This window comes from Aphelocoma coerulescens, chromosome 1 (genome assembly GCF_041296385.1).
Source record: "Aphelocoma coerulescens isolate FSJ_1873_10779 chromosome 1, UR_Acoe_1.0, whole genome shotgun sequence".
Lineage (NCBI taxonomy): Eukaryota > Metazoa > Chordata > Aves > Passeriformes > Corvidae > Aphelocoma > Aphelocoma coerulescens.
In genome coordinates, this window is record NC_091013.1 from 30848579 (window position 1) to 30865328 (window position 16750).

Consider the following 16750-nt stretch of genomic DNA (forward strand, 5'->3'; position numbering starts at 1 on the left):
AGGTAAACCAAAGGTATGCCACATTAGCTTATCTCTGAACAACATCTTACTTGAACAGGCTGAAATATCAATTAAGATGTGATTTGTCTCAGGTGAACTCTCAGTTTCCATCGGCTAACCTATTTTCCTTAGGTGTCTCAAATGATATGATATTTAATAATTAACATAACTGCAAGTAGTCTTAGCCTGGTAAAACAAAGGCAAAGAGTTTCATTTAAAAATAGAACCAAAGGTGGCAAGATATTTTTGAAAGACTATGAACCTAATTTTTTTATTGCACATGACATAAAAAACTCTTTCTGTGAGAAAATTTTTTATCCTGCTCATTTACTAGAGAAGAAAAAATGAAACTTACTTTTTAGATAATCCGATGAGGCAGAATCTGTCATAAGCATACAAGAAGATAACATCTTATAAATTTCTGAGTGTTCTTGTTCTGGGAGGAAGTTTAACAGATTCTGATCCAACACATCACACTGCAAAGAGAAGTAACTTTTGAGACAAACAGAAATATCACAACAAGCAACACTTGCAGAGATGTGCAACAAGGTTGATACAAAACCTGTGGCATTTGACAGGAGTTTCCTCACAGGTTTCCAGGGTCTCCTGACAAAGTCTAAAACAGGGGGGAAGCTGTTGGACAAACTGAGTAGCCATTTCTCTGTGGGCTGGTCATGAGATTAAGTCTCAGCACTCAGCAATATTTAATATTTCTCAGAGACCATCAGATGCAGCAGGTATGTCCACGCGATTAAATGATGAGATCTGAGAGTGGGCTGGAAAATGGGTGTCTGGCTCCCCATACTGCTGCAAAGCTCCATGCACCGGCCTGCTGTGGATCACTGGAATTTGTTCTCTCCCTGACAGAGCCTGACTTGCAGGAGCAGTGAGGCTGAGAGTCACCCTGAGCCAGCCAGGTCAGTCCCAAATCCAGTCCCTTCCTGGGAGATGCCCTCAGGTCCTGGGAAGTACCCTTGGGGTGGCAGGCTTTGTTCCCCACTCCCTACCTCCTGGCAGGTGGGAGCAGGGATAAAGGAGGGAGAAACTTCCAAGTCTGGACATGACTTTACAGCAGTTAGTCCCCAGGGAGGGGAACTTCACAGTGCCACCAACACAAGCCCTCCCTCTGGCCAGCCATGAGCTGAATGTCCATGTGCCTCCAGCCCCATGATCAGCTGGCATAAACCTGAAATCCATACAAAATCTAGGAACTGAGATTTGGGAATGGAAAGAGGAGATGGATTTGTGCAAAAGGCCATGGCTGGCCCAGGCAGAAGACAAAGAGTCTGTCAAGGGCTGCCAAGAGGAAGGTCTCCCTATGCTCAGCATGGTGACTAACCCTACTCTAGCAGAGTGTATCTGAAAGGAAGCCTGAGGTAAAGTGACTCTCCAATGGCATCAACTTACATCCGTCCCACTTGAGACTACCTCAGGCTGAGCTGGCACACTGACACAGCTTTGTGTGTCCTCAGAGCAGCTGCTATCAGAGTGTACAGTCATGTTGAAAACATGTAAGCTCTGTATGAGACTGGCAAGTCATTAACCATCATTTATTTATGTAAGATTGTGCTTTGGTTTCCATCTGCTTTCTATCCATGCTGGCTTTCCTGCGTGGAATTCCCGTTTAGAGTGAAAGTCGTAGAGTAGACTTTAAAAATCAGACTGCTATGCTTTATGCAGACACCTTGATGAGAATATATCACTTTAGATGCTTCAGTTATAAGTATTATATATGCTCATTACTTGAATATTCCTGTTGTGAAGAACACTTGAAAATTATTTTTGTGACTTTAGTTTATATCTTATTAATATGAATCCTACTGATATATATGCATATGAAGAAAGAGCCTTTGACAGGAAACTACAGTGGTGAGTTCTGTTCAAGGCTTAGGTGCAATCTCAGGAATGAATTTTTTCCTTCTCATTCCCTTTCTACTTGTAAACGATAATGATACCACCAGGTTAATTAATCTCCCATCTACTCTGCAGTAACTGCAGGAAGACTAGATGTGAGCTATCACCATTCCTCTAACTGAAACCATTTGTCTCCATACTGAGACCAAGCTCCAATTCCAAACCTCTGATTAGTTCTGCACTGCTGTTTCTGTTTGAGGTGATAGCTGCAGAGGCCTGTGACTACACCTGTGGTTGGAGTTGCAAGAGACCACACACCCCCTCAGAGCAACTTCTCACCCTGAGCACCAGGTATTCATTGATTTGTAAGTCCTGGTATTCACAGTTTTTGCTGCCATCATGTACCATATCCACAATTTAATATTTGGGTTGCATCTTTGCTCTTAGGAAGTATCAACTTTTTTTAAATGAGTTTGAAAAAAATGCTAAGGTCTCTACTTCTTACTGTGTTTCACAACTCTTGCCTCTTGCAGAGGTTTGGCACACCTGTAAAACAGTGCACAGAACAGAATTTCTGGATCTTGTACAGATCAAGACTCCAACAATGCTCTTGAATCAATATGTCAATCCAGAGTACATTGCTAAGTCAAATAGAGAGATGTAAGCAAATATTCCATGGTCTCACTGGAGCTGTAGAAAATGCCAAGCAAGCTATTCAGAGCTAATTCTGCACCAGACCCAAAGAGCAGACATCTGGTGTCATGGCAAAAAGGTAAGTGGTGAGACAGATAGGCTCTGCAAAGGGATCTGGATAGACTGGATCAAAGAGCCAAGACCAATTGCATGAGGGTCCAACACGGCAAAGTGCCACATTCTGCACTTGGGTCACAACAACCCCAGGCAGTGCTACAGGCTGGGGACAGAGTGGCTGGGAAGCTGCCCAGTGGAAAGAGACATGGAGGTGCTGGTCAGCAGCTGCCGAACATGAGCCAGTGTGTGCCCAGGTGGCCAAGAAGGCCAGTGGCATCCTGGCCTGTATCAGCAATAGTGTGGCCAGCAGGACCAGGGAAGAGATTGTTCCCCTGTACTCGGAACTGGTGAGGCCTCACCTTGAGTGCTGTGTCCAGTTCTGAGCCCCTCAATTCAACTCACACTGAGGTGCTGGAGCGTGTCCAGAGAAGGATAACGGAGCTAGTGAAGGGTCTGGAGCACAGGTCTTACAAGGAGCAGCTAAGGGAGTTAGAATTGTTTAGCCTGGAGAAAAGGAGGCTCAGGGGACACCTTATCACACTCGTACAACTATCTGAAAGGAGGTTGTGGTGAGGTGGGGATTGGTCTCTTCTCTGCAGCAAGCAGTGACAAGACAAGGGGAAATGGCCTCAAGCTGCACCAGGGGAGGTTCAGGCTGGACATCAGGAAAAATTTCTTCACGAACGAGTGATTAAGCATGGGAAGATTAAGCATGCCCAGAAAAGTGGTAGACTCACCATCCCTGGAAGGGTTCAAAAAATGAGTGGACATTGCAGTTTGGTTTAGTGGGCATGGTAGTATTAGGTCAAAGGTTGGAGTTGATGATTTTGCAGGTCTTTTCTGACCTGATTCTATTGACAAAATTTGACCATCAGTGATAAAAATTGATCAGTTAGAGGGGAATGATTTGTAGCTCTGTCTAATTATTCTGCAGTGGGCAGTTCTGTGCCACTGGTTGAGACAGCCACAGAGCATTGCTGAATGCGACAGGCACAGCAGATAAAAGATAAACTACAGTGACTGTGGGTAGACTTGTTAGATGAACTAGGTTAATGTAGAGCTTTGCTGCTAAGCCTGGAGTCTACTCTGCATCTTCAAATCTACAGATCCTGCTAAGCAAAACTTTGGAGTATTTACTCCTGAAAGATAAGGCAGGCAAAGAACACCTTTATCTACATGGATGCTGGTCTGTTCCAAATACAATACATCAAATTCTGCAATAACGGGATGCACAGTTAAAATATTTGTGCAGTTTCAACGAAACAGCTGTACTCCAAAATGGAACTCCTTCCTCATGTTTTCATTGCTTTTACTGGGGGTTGGGAGATAGGGGTTAGGAAGAAAAACTCCTGCTGCAGGGAGAAAAAGAAGAGGAACTAAGCAAACATGGTCACTAGGAAAGGGATGGTGGAGGGCTGCAAATGGGGCAGGTTTCTTTCCCATCAACACAAAAAATAAAGATGGCTATGCACTTGAGTACTGCTATTTGGTCCCTGTATCAACCTGTAAGTCCTGCACTGATTCCCACTGTTACCCTGTAACAGCAACACAGCATGCATAACTTTTGTACACTGTAAGGTGCTATGTCCTGGATTTTTTCACCCTGACATTTACCTTAAGCACCCAACACAGCAGAGCAGCTCCTTGAGTTTTACTGGGTAGCCCCTGAGGAGACAGACCTTCCCCTGGGAGAATCTCAACCCTGTCATGGAGCTTCTGGCAAAGCAGGCCAGAAGGGACAGGAAGGACCCTTCTCAAGACACTGCATATTCTTGGAGTCATAGTGTACCATCTGACTGGCAAATGCTAAGAGTTGTGATCAGATTTCCATGAGTTCACTTCAGCTGGAGTCAACCTTACCATGTGAGCTAGAGCTCTCCACCTCAACTGACCGTAGCAGTAGCTTCCAGATCTTGTTAAAAAAATAATTTAGAATTACAACAGGAGAAGTTTGTGTTTGAAAATACTCCATGGAAGTAAGGGAAGCTGTATTAAAGAGAACTGGATATATTTATTCTCAGTATTGGAGACTTTTATAATTTTAATGAGAGAAAATATATCAGTTTTTTTAACAGGGGCCCTCAGAGAGCCCTGCTCTGCATTCTGCCCAGTTTTGCTTTCCTTTCATTGCTCAAAGCAGATTTGCAGAGTATTTTTTCCCTGTTGTCACAGAGGGGAAAGAATTGGTGTTTTGTCCCTCAAACAGTGACTGAATTCAGCTTACAAATAGATCCTCAAGGTAAACTAAATAAGCCACATAGATTTTTCAGATAGCACTCTGATAAGTTTTAAAACTTAAAAAAACCCCATATGGCAAGGGCAACAGAGGACTAAAACACCCAGTGTGCACCTAGATGCACCCTCAGCTGGGCCCCTGCCCACGGCCATAGCGATTTGCCAACCTGGGGCAGGCAGAGTCCTTTATTTCTTGTTGAGTTGTGGCCTCTGGGATGCTCCTTCTGCATGTGTGGGCTGGTGGGGCAGTTGTTAACCATTACCACCCCAACAGCTCCAGGAAGGTCTTCTCCACCTCCAGCCCAGTCAGGTTGGTCCCTGACTTAGACTGCCATAGGCTGCTTCTATGCGAATAAAAAGTAATGTCCAGCCTTATTTTGGGCTGGATGCCATGTAAGATTATCACACAAGGCATGCCTTTGGGAGAGAAAACCAGTTTAGTTTCTGATGGTCCAACTCAGGAATTATGAACCTGAATCCATGTTCAATAGGGCTTCAGATTTTAGGCACAGGGTCTGAAATGTGTCTTCCTGAAGAGGAATACTTTCCTGCAGCAAATCTACCATCTCCACTAAGAATCAGGATTTGGAAGGGATACCAATGAAACCTCCAAATAACGAAAGACAAGGAAATTTCATGGAAAACAGTAAGTGTATGAAAACCCCACAGCCTGTGTGCAGGACAGAGCTCTCCCCACCCTTGAAGTGAAGGCCCATGCCAGAAAATAGTCAAGTACTAGTCTTCTTAACTGCTGAGGATGAAAGAAAACTGAAATAGATAGACTCATTCAATCTGTTGTTGCATAGCAATATTTTTGCATTTACCAGGAGCTGCTGCCTTTTCATCAAGTTCCTTTTGTCTCAGAAGAAAATAATTTTTGTTCGTATTCCAGCAAGGTAGTGGTGTGAAATACATTTGTCTGGGTGGAAAACATAACACATATTTGGTGAAAAACTAAATGAGAGAAAAAGAATTGTAATTTTCTTAAGAACATGGCAGGGGGTAGTACAATAATGATTTGGCAGCTAATTTTTTCTCCTGGGCATGTATTTATTTGAGACCAGGATACTAAAAATGAGCATGAGGATTAATCCATAATTATTGTGCCATTTCTCCTAGAGCAGCCTTAGCAACAGGAGCAGGGTTTGGAGCAGTCCCTCTCCCCTGCTCCTCCAGCCCAAGCCAACGCACATGGGAGTGTCTCCCACAGCAGCACACAGATAAAAGAAGCTGAATGTGCCCTAGCGAGCATCAGCTGGGCCGGTGCAGGGATGCACCCAGCATCGGCTCCACCAGCACCTCCTGGGTGCACTGTGCGCTCCCCTTGGGAAAGCCCAGCTGAGCTGCAGCGAGAGCTCGTCAGCAGCCTCTGGCTGACTCCAAATTCAATGGGGTTTTTGTCCTTTACCTCTGCGGGAGCAGAATAAGGCCCTTAACGAGCTCCTCACTGGGCTGCCAGCATCACTGGTGCTATTCTCTGCTAGCTTAGAAATCAGAGATGGAAAAGATCAGCCAGGTCACCCTGTCCCTCCCCTGGCCAGACTATTCCTGCAGAGCTTTTTCCATTCAAGAAGTGCCTCATAGCAACAAAAACCTGAAGGGTATGAATCAAACAGAGAGAATGCAGAGCTGAGCAACAGCAGCAGCCAGCATAATGCAGGGACAAACTCCTTCACTACATTTTCAGGAAAACACCACCCCCAGCACCCTTTTACATCTGTTTCTAAAAATGCAGCGCCCAATTCTACCATGTGTGGTGGAAAAGCCAGTGCCAGAATTACTCACCGGTAAATGCCCTAGAAGAGGTGTGATGCTGTCAGACACATAGATGATGCTTCCACCTGTGGTTACTGCTATAATGAAGCCATCCAATGCCTAAGGAAAACAGACAAGTCGAGAGTGCTTTAATAGGAATGAGTGGTGTAAACAGGACATCTCATCATGTGTTGATCAAAACAGACTTTGGCACCATATTGTTATCGAGTTATAGGAATGTTATCTCAAGTTGCAGAACAGTAATTCTCTGATTTTACAGTCTGATTTAACTTTTACAAGACTCTTTGTAGTCTAGTAAAACCTACTATTGAAGCAACAAAGCGCTCACAGGAACATTTCATGTCTCAGTTTTTAAATTAATCACACATTTTAATAATGCAAAATGACTAAGACTGGATCCCTTGGAAGTTATTAAAATGAACATTTGAGCTCTGTGTAAATATCAAAGCACGATGAAAGGATGCAGTCCTATCTCAAAATGGTACTTCTCCACAAACCCCATAAATCTCAGTTTGTATTAATGTAACATTGTATATTACTGGGCTTTCATGTAAGTAAAAGCAATGCAAATGATCAAATAATCCTTAGCCTAAGTTTTAATTGAGTGATTTATTTTAAAGGGCATGGTATTAGATTACTCATTCCAAGAGAAATTCATTCTGCAGAGTTTCTTCCTCACTTTGGTCCCATCTTGTGGTAAGCCCCTTCACTCCTAGGACTGAAGGGAAATGTCAGCCTTATCTCCACCCTCTGCACAGGAGCAATTTCACCTCTAAAATGACTCTCTTCTTTAGTCTGACCTGCCAAGTTTTGAGCTAAGTTTTGTTCAAAATTAAACCTAGGTAGATTTTGAGATCTAAGGCAAGACTAACTTAATTTTTTGGGGCATTCTCCTCAGAGTGAACTAAAGTTACATGATCTTTAGATCACTCTAAGAAGAACACTCCAAAAAATTAAGACACAACAGTAGGTGCTCAGACAATATATTAAAACCTTCCCATTGTCATTAGGGAGTCACCAGTGAGGCCCCCAAGCCTTCAAGTGGAGCAAGTCTGGGTCCTTACTGTCAGTTCCCTGTTGTTCTGGAGTCAACATTGCCAGCAGTATTTGAGCAGCAAAGGCACTGCAAGCACGGCTGAATCAGAGCAGGGTTTGACTATACTCCAATGGCCATAGCTGCTCAGGAGACAGGTGTACTGCAAACAGCCTGATCAGAGTGCCACGGCGTTACAGAACCATACTGCAAATCCAGGCCTGCCTCCAAGCCAGACTTGCAGCTGATCTCGTAAGCCACAGCACATCCTTCATCCCCCCCCCACTGACTTCAATAAGGGAAAGAATTCTGAGAACACTGGGAAATGCTAATTGTTTAAAAAAAAAAAAAAAAAGGAAAAGACAAAGCCTTGAATAAAGACACAAACATATGTTCCTTTTTCCAGAGAATGCTGAGCACCCACAACTATTTAAGTCAATGGGAATCTGCTGGTGCTTCAGTCCTTTGAAAAGCAAGTCAATAACTTATACTCCAGTAGAAGAGTGTGTGCTTAGCATCTCTGAAAACCCTCCAGCTGCTATAGTTAGTTTGATTTTGTTAATCTAGGTGCAGAGAATATGTTTTTCTTTAGTGCAGTACATTCAAGCTGTTCTCTAAAAAAGCATGATAGCTGTTAACCCATAGAAGAGAGCAGTGGTTTTACAAGGCAGTTGGATTGTGCACGTTACTATGGTGAAGGTTGTTAGTTTTCAAAAAATCAGGTCTTTATTTCATATCCAATGCAAATTATACACAGTGATTCATATCAGAATTTTGTGGTAAAATCAAGTTAATGTGTGCATACATAATTCTATTTTTATTTACTTGCGACTGGACATTCCAACATTAAGAGAGCATTTTCCTCTTCAAAGGTTTTACTATTGCATCAGTCCTAGATGGACAAACAGAGCCTAATGCCCACTATAATTTGGTGACAGCCTTTTCAATGGGGTAAGAAAAGGCCATTTTCAAGAAAGCTGATATATTACTGCAGCCAATTATGCCTTGAGTCTTTTGAATTAGTGCTCGGAAAAAACCCTTCCCATCTTTTAATAACAGGATGGGAAAAACTTCAAGCAGTCTTGTCCAAATGCTAATAAAAGAAGATTAGTAGAAAGGCAAAATAGCAGGGAATGATGAACATCTGGCACAACAGGACATCCCAATACCCAATGTTATCTTGAAGGGCATGGAAAATCACAGTAGCAAGATGGTGATTTATAAGCTGGGAAACCAAAAGCGATTGTTTTAATCTAAAATTTGTGTAGCATACAAGTAGAATCAACAAAGGCCCAGCCTGTCAAAACAGCCAATTTATTGCTGTCTGAGGGACATATTTCAGTGCAGACTGAAGGAGTTATGTGGGTTAAGTTCCTGAGCACTGAGATGGAAATGGGCGGTTGTCAGAGCAATGGGAGCCAAGTGTTTCATAAAATTGGTCCAGGGGAGCCTCATCACAACAAATTGCAATGGCCAAGGGACTGCCAGCCCTTGGGAGCCAGCTTTATGCCACTCCTTGGTGGGTGAAATTGTTCCCCAACATCCTTCCCTGCCCACCACCAGAGCCTGGATCATGTGCCATGTTCACATCATTTGTGAGAGAAGAAGCTTGTTCTCAAAGGACACTGTGGGGCCAGGCAACATCCATGTGTTTAGTACAGGAGAAAACCCTTGCTAATGGCAGTTCGAGCTATTACTGAGAGAGAAAAATGCATTCTAGCAACTCATTTGCTTTTCATTTTGAACCTACATAAACACCATTGAGTTGCCTCCCTTCAGATCCCAGTTAACATTAAAAACCCTATGCTATAATTTAAAAACTATGATTGCAAAATGCTAGAATAAAAAGTGTTTGATAAGGGCCTTGCAAATCAGAGTGGAAGTACCAACTGTATCAAGCCAAGAGGAGCTGTCAGGCTTTATCTGCTTGTACAGCACCTAGCACTAGAGGGACGCGACACCATTGCGTTTCAGGTGCTAGTTTTCATAAATATTAGATGATAATAACGCCTTCCAAGAACAGGAGAAAAATGGCCATGTGCCCTTTACCTCACCTCTGTTTGTAAAAATAAAATATAACTTGTGATTTGAATCTTTGCCCTGAACTGCTCTTGTTGGGAGTCGCTGCACAGCTTTGGAGGCTGGGGCAGCACAGCGCAATGGTACCGCTGAGAGGGAAGAGCAACAAGTGGGGACTTTAATCCCTTGTCCCAGTGACAGCTCTGCTTGATGGTCAAATACAGCAGTTCCCAAAACTTTCTTTTTTGGAACTGCAGATGACAGTTTATTCTAAATGCATGGGTGTTTCCATGAGTGCTAGACAAAATTAGGAAAGGTATATATGCATGTTTACCTCCAACATCAGCTGGGTGAATTCTTCATTGCTGAGAAATGAAGGCTTCCAGTCCTGCTGAATTTCAGAAATCTCTGTCTGTGCTGAGACTTCTAGACAAATGAAACATTTACATCTGTAAAATTCAAATTAACTTCCATCTGCAATACTACATATGAGTTGCTATGAAAAGAGACAAATAACCTTTGTATTCAAAAATTGCAGTTTTCAAGCCTGAAATGTTTTCCTCATTTTTTACTCAAGTCAACTTGTACTGACTACAGTGGGAGCCTGTATTCAGAAGGCCACTGGCCTCAAGCAGCATTACTGGGGTATTGATCAAAAGATAAAGCCACTTTGCATGAAATTAAAATCAGGGCAAGGATTAGCACATGTCAAATTGCTATTTGCAATCTACAGCTTCAATAAGGATGCTAGAGAGGGTTCAGCTTATAGCTTCTGTGCCAAACAGGGAACAGCAAGAAAGCTCCTTCAGAGGAGCCCCTAAGGGCTGTGACCCCAAACTGCAGAGCTATTGCTCTGTTTTCCAACAGGAGAGTGAATCACGAGCATTTGCAGCAGCTTTACACTGCCACCAGTCTCTCCCATGCCTACCTTCAGCCACGTGGTGCAGGGCAGCCCCGGAGAAGGAACGGAGCACCAGCATCTCATCCCAAATTCTGCCTGGAGAGCAGGGTACCCTCTGCTGTCAGCCCATTAGGCACCAAGAGGAGATCTGCCCCACTGTTGTCCAATCCTGACCCCACAGCAGACTGCAGAGGGCTTGCTCCCCGAAGACTTTCCACGGAGGGGTGCAGGCACACTGGGATAACAACTCACAGCTTTGCACTGAAACTGGGGACCATACTGGATAGCTGGTTGCACTGTTTTCCTTTGGAAAACAGTCACTTATGTTAGCTCTGCCTGAGTCAGACAGGATTCTGGGGGACAGCTCTAATTTAGAGAAACTTGAGCTGGTTTAGTTTGAAGCTCACTCTGCTTCTCTAGGAGTGCTCCCTCACTCAGTTCTAGCAGTGAGGGGACATTGAGCACAGACTGTCTTCTCTTTTCAGCACCTCCTGCTAATTAATCCTATTGATTAACACTTCCAGAGCATGTAACACCCAACGCTCCGTATTCAGAGCACATAGGCAAACTGGCCAGAGAAATGCAAATGGATAAATGATACTAAAGACAGTAAATTTATACAAGTGCCTGTGCATTTTGTCAGCGAGAATGAAATCAAAGCCTCCGTTCAGGCTGTATTAGTGGAGGTGCAGCCCTTTGCTCCTACCAGCTTGTTCCACTTGCTTTCTGCACTGCTGGGGGCTGTCACTGGCAGCACGGCAACTCTCCACAGCCCCCATGGCTTACACACAGGACTGAAAACCAGACTGAGGAAAAAGAGTCCATCAGATTTTTTTAGGTAGTTTCACAACGTGGGATACTTTCAGCAGACCTGTAGCTTGGGAAAGCGAATGTACATGAAATGGTGACTGTTGGGAGAATTACTTGAGATTTGGGAGATTCTGTGGATTATAATGAAGGAGGCTGTTTAGGAAGGAAAAAATCTGAAAATTTACCTCCTCCTCTGTTATGAATCTTGGTTTAGCCTACCAAACAAAAGGGAAACATCATTCAATAAACCAGATCCCAAGTACGCTGAAGATAATCAACAATTTTAAATGCTGATGCTTTGTATTATATTGTGTGACTACTAATCTGGTTAAAAAATAGATAACATTTGCTTTTTTTAGCAAGTGCACTCCAGTCACATTTTGACCCAATTGCTGTGGAAGGATTTGTGACTGTTAGCTTTTCTTTACCTAGTTCTTCTTCAAGAAAAAGCACCTTTTGGAGTAAATTATTTGGACCTTCAGCTACACTTATACAATTATTTTAAATCTTGGGTGATTGTTTTTTGCTTAGCTTTATAATTGAGCATATTCACATCTTCCTTTGCCTTGGGCAGCTTAAAAAATAAAAGTAAGTTATTACTATAGTTTTTAAAAAAGTCTATATAACAATTAAACCTTGAGATGTCCTAGTCATCCCCTCCTGTACAAAACCATAGGTTAATGGTTGGACTCACTGGTCTTAAATGTCTTTTCCAACCTAAACGATTCTATGATTCTATCTTGTCTGTGGCCAAAATTCATTTAAAAAGAAACTGCACTCTAACGACAGAGCCATTACAATTATTACCTCAGTAAGATTGACATTTGTGACTCCATTCTGTTGGGAGTCATGATGTAAGAATTTTCATGGTCTTTCCTGTTACACCCAGAGTTCTCCAGAGACTGCAGGAGGGAGATGCTGGGTGAGCAAAGGTAAGCCAGGTGACCGTAGTGCATCATCTTATGAGACCCCTTTCTGCTTTCTGGGACCAGGGGCATTCCCCATGGTCTTCCTCATAGGGGCAGAGGAGGAGAGCCCCATTTTAAACCAGTGCCCTGATTCATAAGGGAGAAGCATTTCGATTGACAACTGCTGGTGGGTGTCAAAGCATTAGGAAGGCCACAGTGCACATTCCTTCCATGGAGTAGAAACTAGACCAAAGAGAGTAGATCAGCAGGGTCAGAAGTCTCCTCTGCCCTCTGTGAAGATACATTTCTGTCACTGCTGCAAGCATTTAAAAAAATAAACTCCTGGCTTTCTGACGCTGAACTTCACTACTGCAACTGGATGCTGTGCACATGTGATTTAGCTTCTGCTTGTGCAAACTGGGTGAAGCATGTCAGCTATCTGTGGATGCAATTTGCTGATGCCAGCTTCAAAAACTGAGGCGCTTTCTGGTCTGAGTTTTGTGCTCAGTGTGGAAAATTGAGTCCTACACAGTCCACTGAGGAGCTGGGGTGCTGAACAGATTGCTTCCTTGCATTTTTTCTGCAGAGACGCTGGGGCGAATGCTTTGTTCTTCTGCTCAGAATATTGCAAATTTCAAGGAAGGGAATGTTCCCTCTGCTCCCAAATCTCTCTTGTTCAAAGCATCTGTCCTCTTCATGAGTGCTGCAGGGCACTGTTGCCCTCTTTCCCTTGGTTCCTGCCATTTGCCCCCTTCTCTAGCAGGCTGAGAGTCATCTTCAACTGAAGAGCAAACAAGGAGATGGATTTGGGCAGCACAGTGTCTGCAAATGATCTTTTTTGATGAGATAGAAAAAAACCTTTAATACCTTATGTTGGCACTTTTAGGTCGCTCGAGCCATTCTGAAAATCACTGAAGGAAATGGGATATTATAGTAACTGTCTGGCAAGTGCATGAAGAGCTGCACTGAATCTTACCATTGTGTTTCTGCAGAAAGCCGATGACTTTTTCCAGCACAGTAGTTTTGTCCATTTTGCGAGTGTTGCCTGGAAGCATGGAGCTGAGCTCTTTGATGAGAACATTGAACTGATCGCGCCTCTTCTTCTCAGACTTGTTACGCGAAGCCCTGTAGACAGGGGAAAAGAAAAAAAGGATGAGCAGACCAAGAAGGAAAATGATCATGTACCTGCTCTTTGCAATGTATATACATAAAATTAGCTTGCTGCATGCGTCAGTGTGTGAAGATTGACACTGGACTCCAGCAAAGCTGCAGAGACAAGTAGGAGGCAACAGTTCCCACCTCCTGGTCTTTTCTTTGAGCCACCTTTAGTGCCCAGCCGGGAGATGGAGGCCCTGCTCACTCCTCTGTGTTGCCTCTGGACACTCTGGTTGAGCTTATCAGGTCAGCATTGAGCCTGTAGTTGAAGGAGCTCTGTCCATCTCCTTAGACATATGTAGGATCTTAAAAATTCATGCAGTCCCTGGGGAGGCACTCAGAATGAGAAGAAATAGGAATACTGTGACGACACTAAAATTGTTCATAAAGAAGAAGAATGGAGACTGGATCATACCCATCTGCACAGTCTTAACAGAAGAGAGGGACCCCAGTCCTGCAGCTGTTGCACTGGAGCTGGGTTGATCTAGAGGGACCTGCCCACTTCGGTCACAGGTGCTCTGCCTACCTCCAGGCTGGCAGAGAAGAATCAGGATGCTGTCTTCCAGTCATTAAGAACAGAGACCTGAGTAGAAGTTGCTGCAGCTCCCATCTGGTTCATATGCCACCTTGTTCAGTCTCCTTTCCAAGGTCACAAGGACAAGCAGGAGAGAGAGCATCAGCAGGGATTGGGTCTGAGGCTGGGGATGCATTACCAGACCTGGGGTCTTGGAAGTGCCAGCAGTGCTTGCCTTTAATCTCTGTGTGCCACTGGGAAAACCCCTTAATGTCAGTGCCCCGAGTCTCTAGCTGTAAAATGAAGACTCTACAGCTTTCTACACCAATCTTGTCTGTTTAGCTTGCAGATTCCTCAGACAGAGCTTGCTTCTGCGGCTGTGTTTGAAGAGCTCACAGGAAGAAAGGATCGGATTTCATTTGGGGTGTTTTGGCACCATCATTATACTGTCATTAAGGCTGTTGATAATCTTTTCAGCATGCGCACTTTGTTTTTTTTAACTCTATGCCAATCTGTACACACGCATTTTCTGACTTGTTCTTGTGAATATGACAATTGTTCGACTCGGAGGTTATCACCTGGACTTCTGTATCCATGTGGAAACAGAAACAAGTATAGCCCAGGAGGTTTGTTTGTTCTTCTGAAAGGTCCTCAAGCAGACGAGATTTGCCTTGTCAATTATGTAAAGATCTAAAAATCTGGTTACATGTAGAAGGGAAAGAAAAGACAAGAGGCCAGTTCTCACTCTGAGTTTCTCAGTCCCAGCTAACTCTGGCTGTGCCTCAAAGCAGCTCTGGATGAACACTGATGAAAATCAGAGCAGAATTTAGCCCAGCATCTACATCCCCTGCAAGGACCAGGATGGCAATAAACATTTTCAGCAGAGAAATCACTACGGAGGCTTCTGGATGTTACTGGTGACAGAGGGGCAATTTTTGTTTGTCTTGCTCTCAACCCTGATCACACTTGGAGATACACTGGATAGAAGCCAATGCTTGATTATTTTACAGCTTTGAACACGAGAGATTGGGTGGATACTGCCTGACTGATTTCAGCTTGCTCTTATTACACTGCAAAAGGCTGTCAGAACAAGATGTACAAAGCTCCAGCCTTATCCTATTTCTCCACAGTACAGGGCAACGTTAAGAATATCAACATTTTACTTCCTCATAATTCAATCCTCAGTTCATTTTAAGCTTAAAGAGTCCAGATTTCCCTAAAAATAAAATAAACCACCAACTGTCAATAGGGAATGTGTTGCTTTAAAAAAAATACAACAAAAAAGCCTTGACAGAAATATAAAGTATCTATTTTTAACACTTGACATTTTATTCACAAAGGAAATATAAAAACTCCTCTAGCGGAAATAACTCTACCAAGATATGAATCGTTGATCACAGTAAAATTTTGAAAAGAAAAAAAAAGAGAGAAAAAATGGGAAAAATGATAAAAACTATCCCTGCACAGTTGAAAATACTTTGTTTAGTACAGTTATAGATGTATGAAATAAGACAGTTTTCATCACTTCCCTTTGAAGATTATTTCCTAGCCTTGCTTACTTCACTGCTAGGGCATACAATTACAGTAAGCCCAAACAACCTCTGTCTTAATTCCATACTACTTGTCCCAGTTCTCCTCCCTCCTTGCTACTCCACAAAGATGACAGCATATTCAAGGGGAGGAGGAGACACAGTATGAACAAAATCAGGACCATCAGTGAATACAGCTAAAGGCAATACAGAACAGCCTGAATTCAGAATGATCAAAATCAACAATTTAACAGCCATTTTTATTTGCTCACATATATGCTGGTTGTTGTCTTAGACAGACAGACACTTACTGACTAGTAGATGCTACATTTTGCTAATTTACAATGAAATGTGACTTTACACTAAATTTCAGATTTCTTTTGGCTGTCCAGTGGAGTGTACTATATATGCATCAATGCAAGTAACTGTACCACATACCTTCATTCAGATTCTTAAATTTACTTTTTATTTCAGTGGAAAATGGCTGGTAGTAGTCTTCATGATTAAGAACTTTCTCATGGTTCACTTCAAGCTGGTTTTGGTTGGAATTTGGAATTCAACTGAATTGCAAAAGAAGTATTTTAAAATTATATACTATTAAAGCAAACTGAAAGAAGAGCAAATAGACAAAAAAGTGCACAAAGCACACCTTTTGTTTCAAATGAATAAATCTATAAAACAAAATAAACCTCATCTAGTATCAAAGAACTGAAAATGAAACTATGGCTTCTGATCTCAGAAGATCAGAAAACCTCACATAGGTCTTCAGTGCTCCTGAGTGTGGTGCCATCACATCCACATTTTAGTCCCGAGGTCTTCGGAGTGAAGCTGGGCCTTAGGGAGTCAGACGATGCAGAACAGGGCTCAATTTAACCAGTGTTCTTCCTGGAGGAAGAGTTATATATCTTGGCCAAATACTACAGACCTGATACAGGGGTGAGAGTGCAAGTGCCTCTTTTTCATGTCTGTGTAATGCAACCTGTACATGCCTAATACATTGCAGATACACACAGTGTGTATGTGTACCTCTACACATACCTAACCTGAGAAACTCAGCTCCTGGCTTGAGTCCATCCCCAAAGACTTAGGTCCAGAAATTTCCAGTTTCACCTGCTTTTAAAGGAGAAAATAAAAGGAGAGAACAATTTCCCGGCCTTTTTAATCCCCTCTGGTGTTTCTCATCCCTGAGGAACACAATCCTTATACCAAATAGAGGAAAAACAAAAAGTGTTTCCCTTGTGGTATGGGACAGGTGAGAGTCCTCAG

The 16750-nt window shown here is 43.0% G+C and overlaps 1 protein-coding gene across 4 annotated transcripts in view; it reads right to left on the minus strand.

The window, feature by feature from the left end:
• NPAS2 (neuronal PAS domain protein 2) overlaps positions 1-16750 on the minus strand; it is a 105605-nt gene that overhangs the window by 36296 nt on the left and 52559 nt on the right. For all 4 annotated transcript variants that reach the window (XM_069005778.1, XM_069005784.1, XM_069005797.1 and 1 more), the window contains exons 3-6: positions 13263-13411; positions 10002-10093; positions 6625-6714; positions 356-476 (exon numbers count right to left, since the gene is read on the minus strand). In XM_069005778.1, coding sequence (XP_068861879.1) covers positions 356-476; positions 6625-6714; positions 10002-10093; positions 13263-13411 — 452 coding nt within the window. The remainder of the gene's footprint in view (positions 1-355; positions 477-6624; positions 6715-10001; positions 10094-13262; positions 13412-16750) is intronic.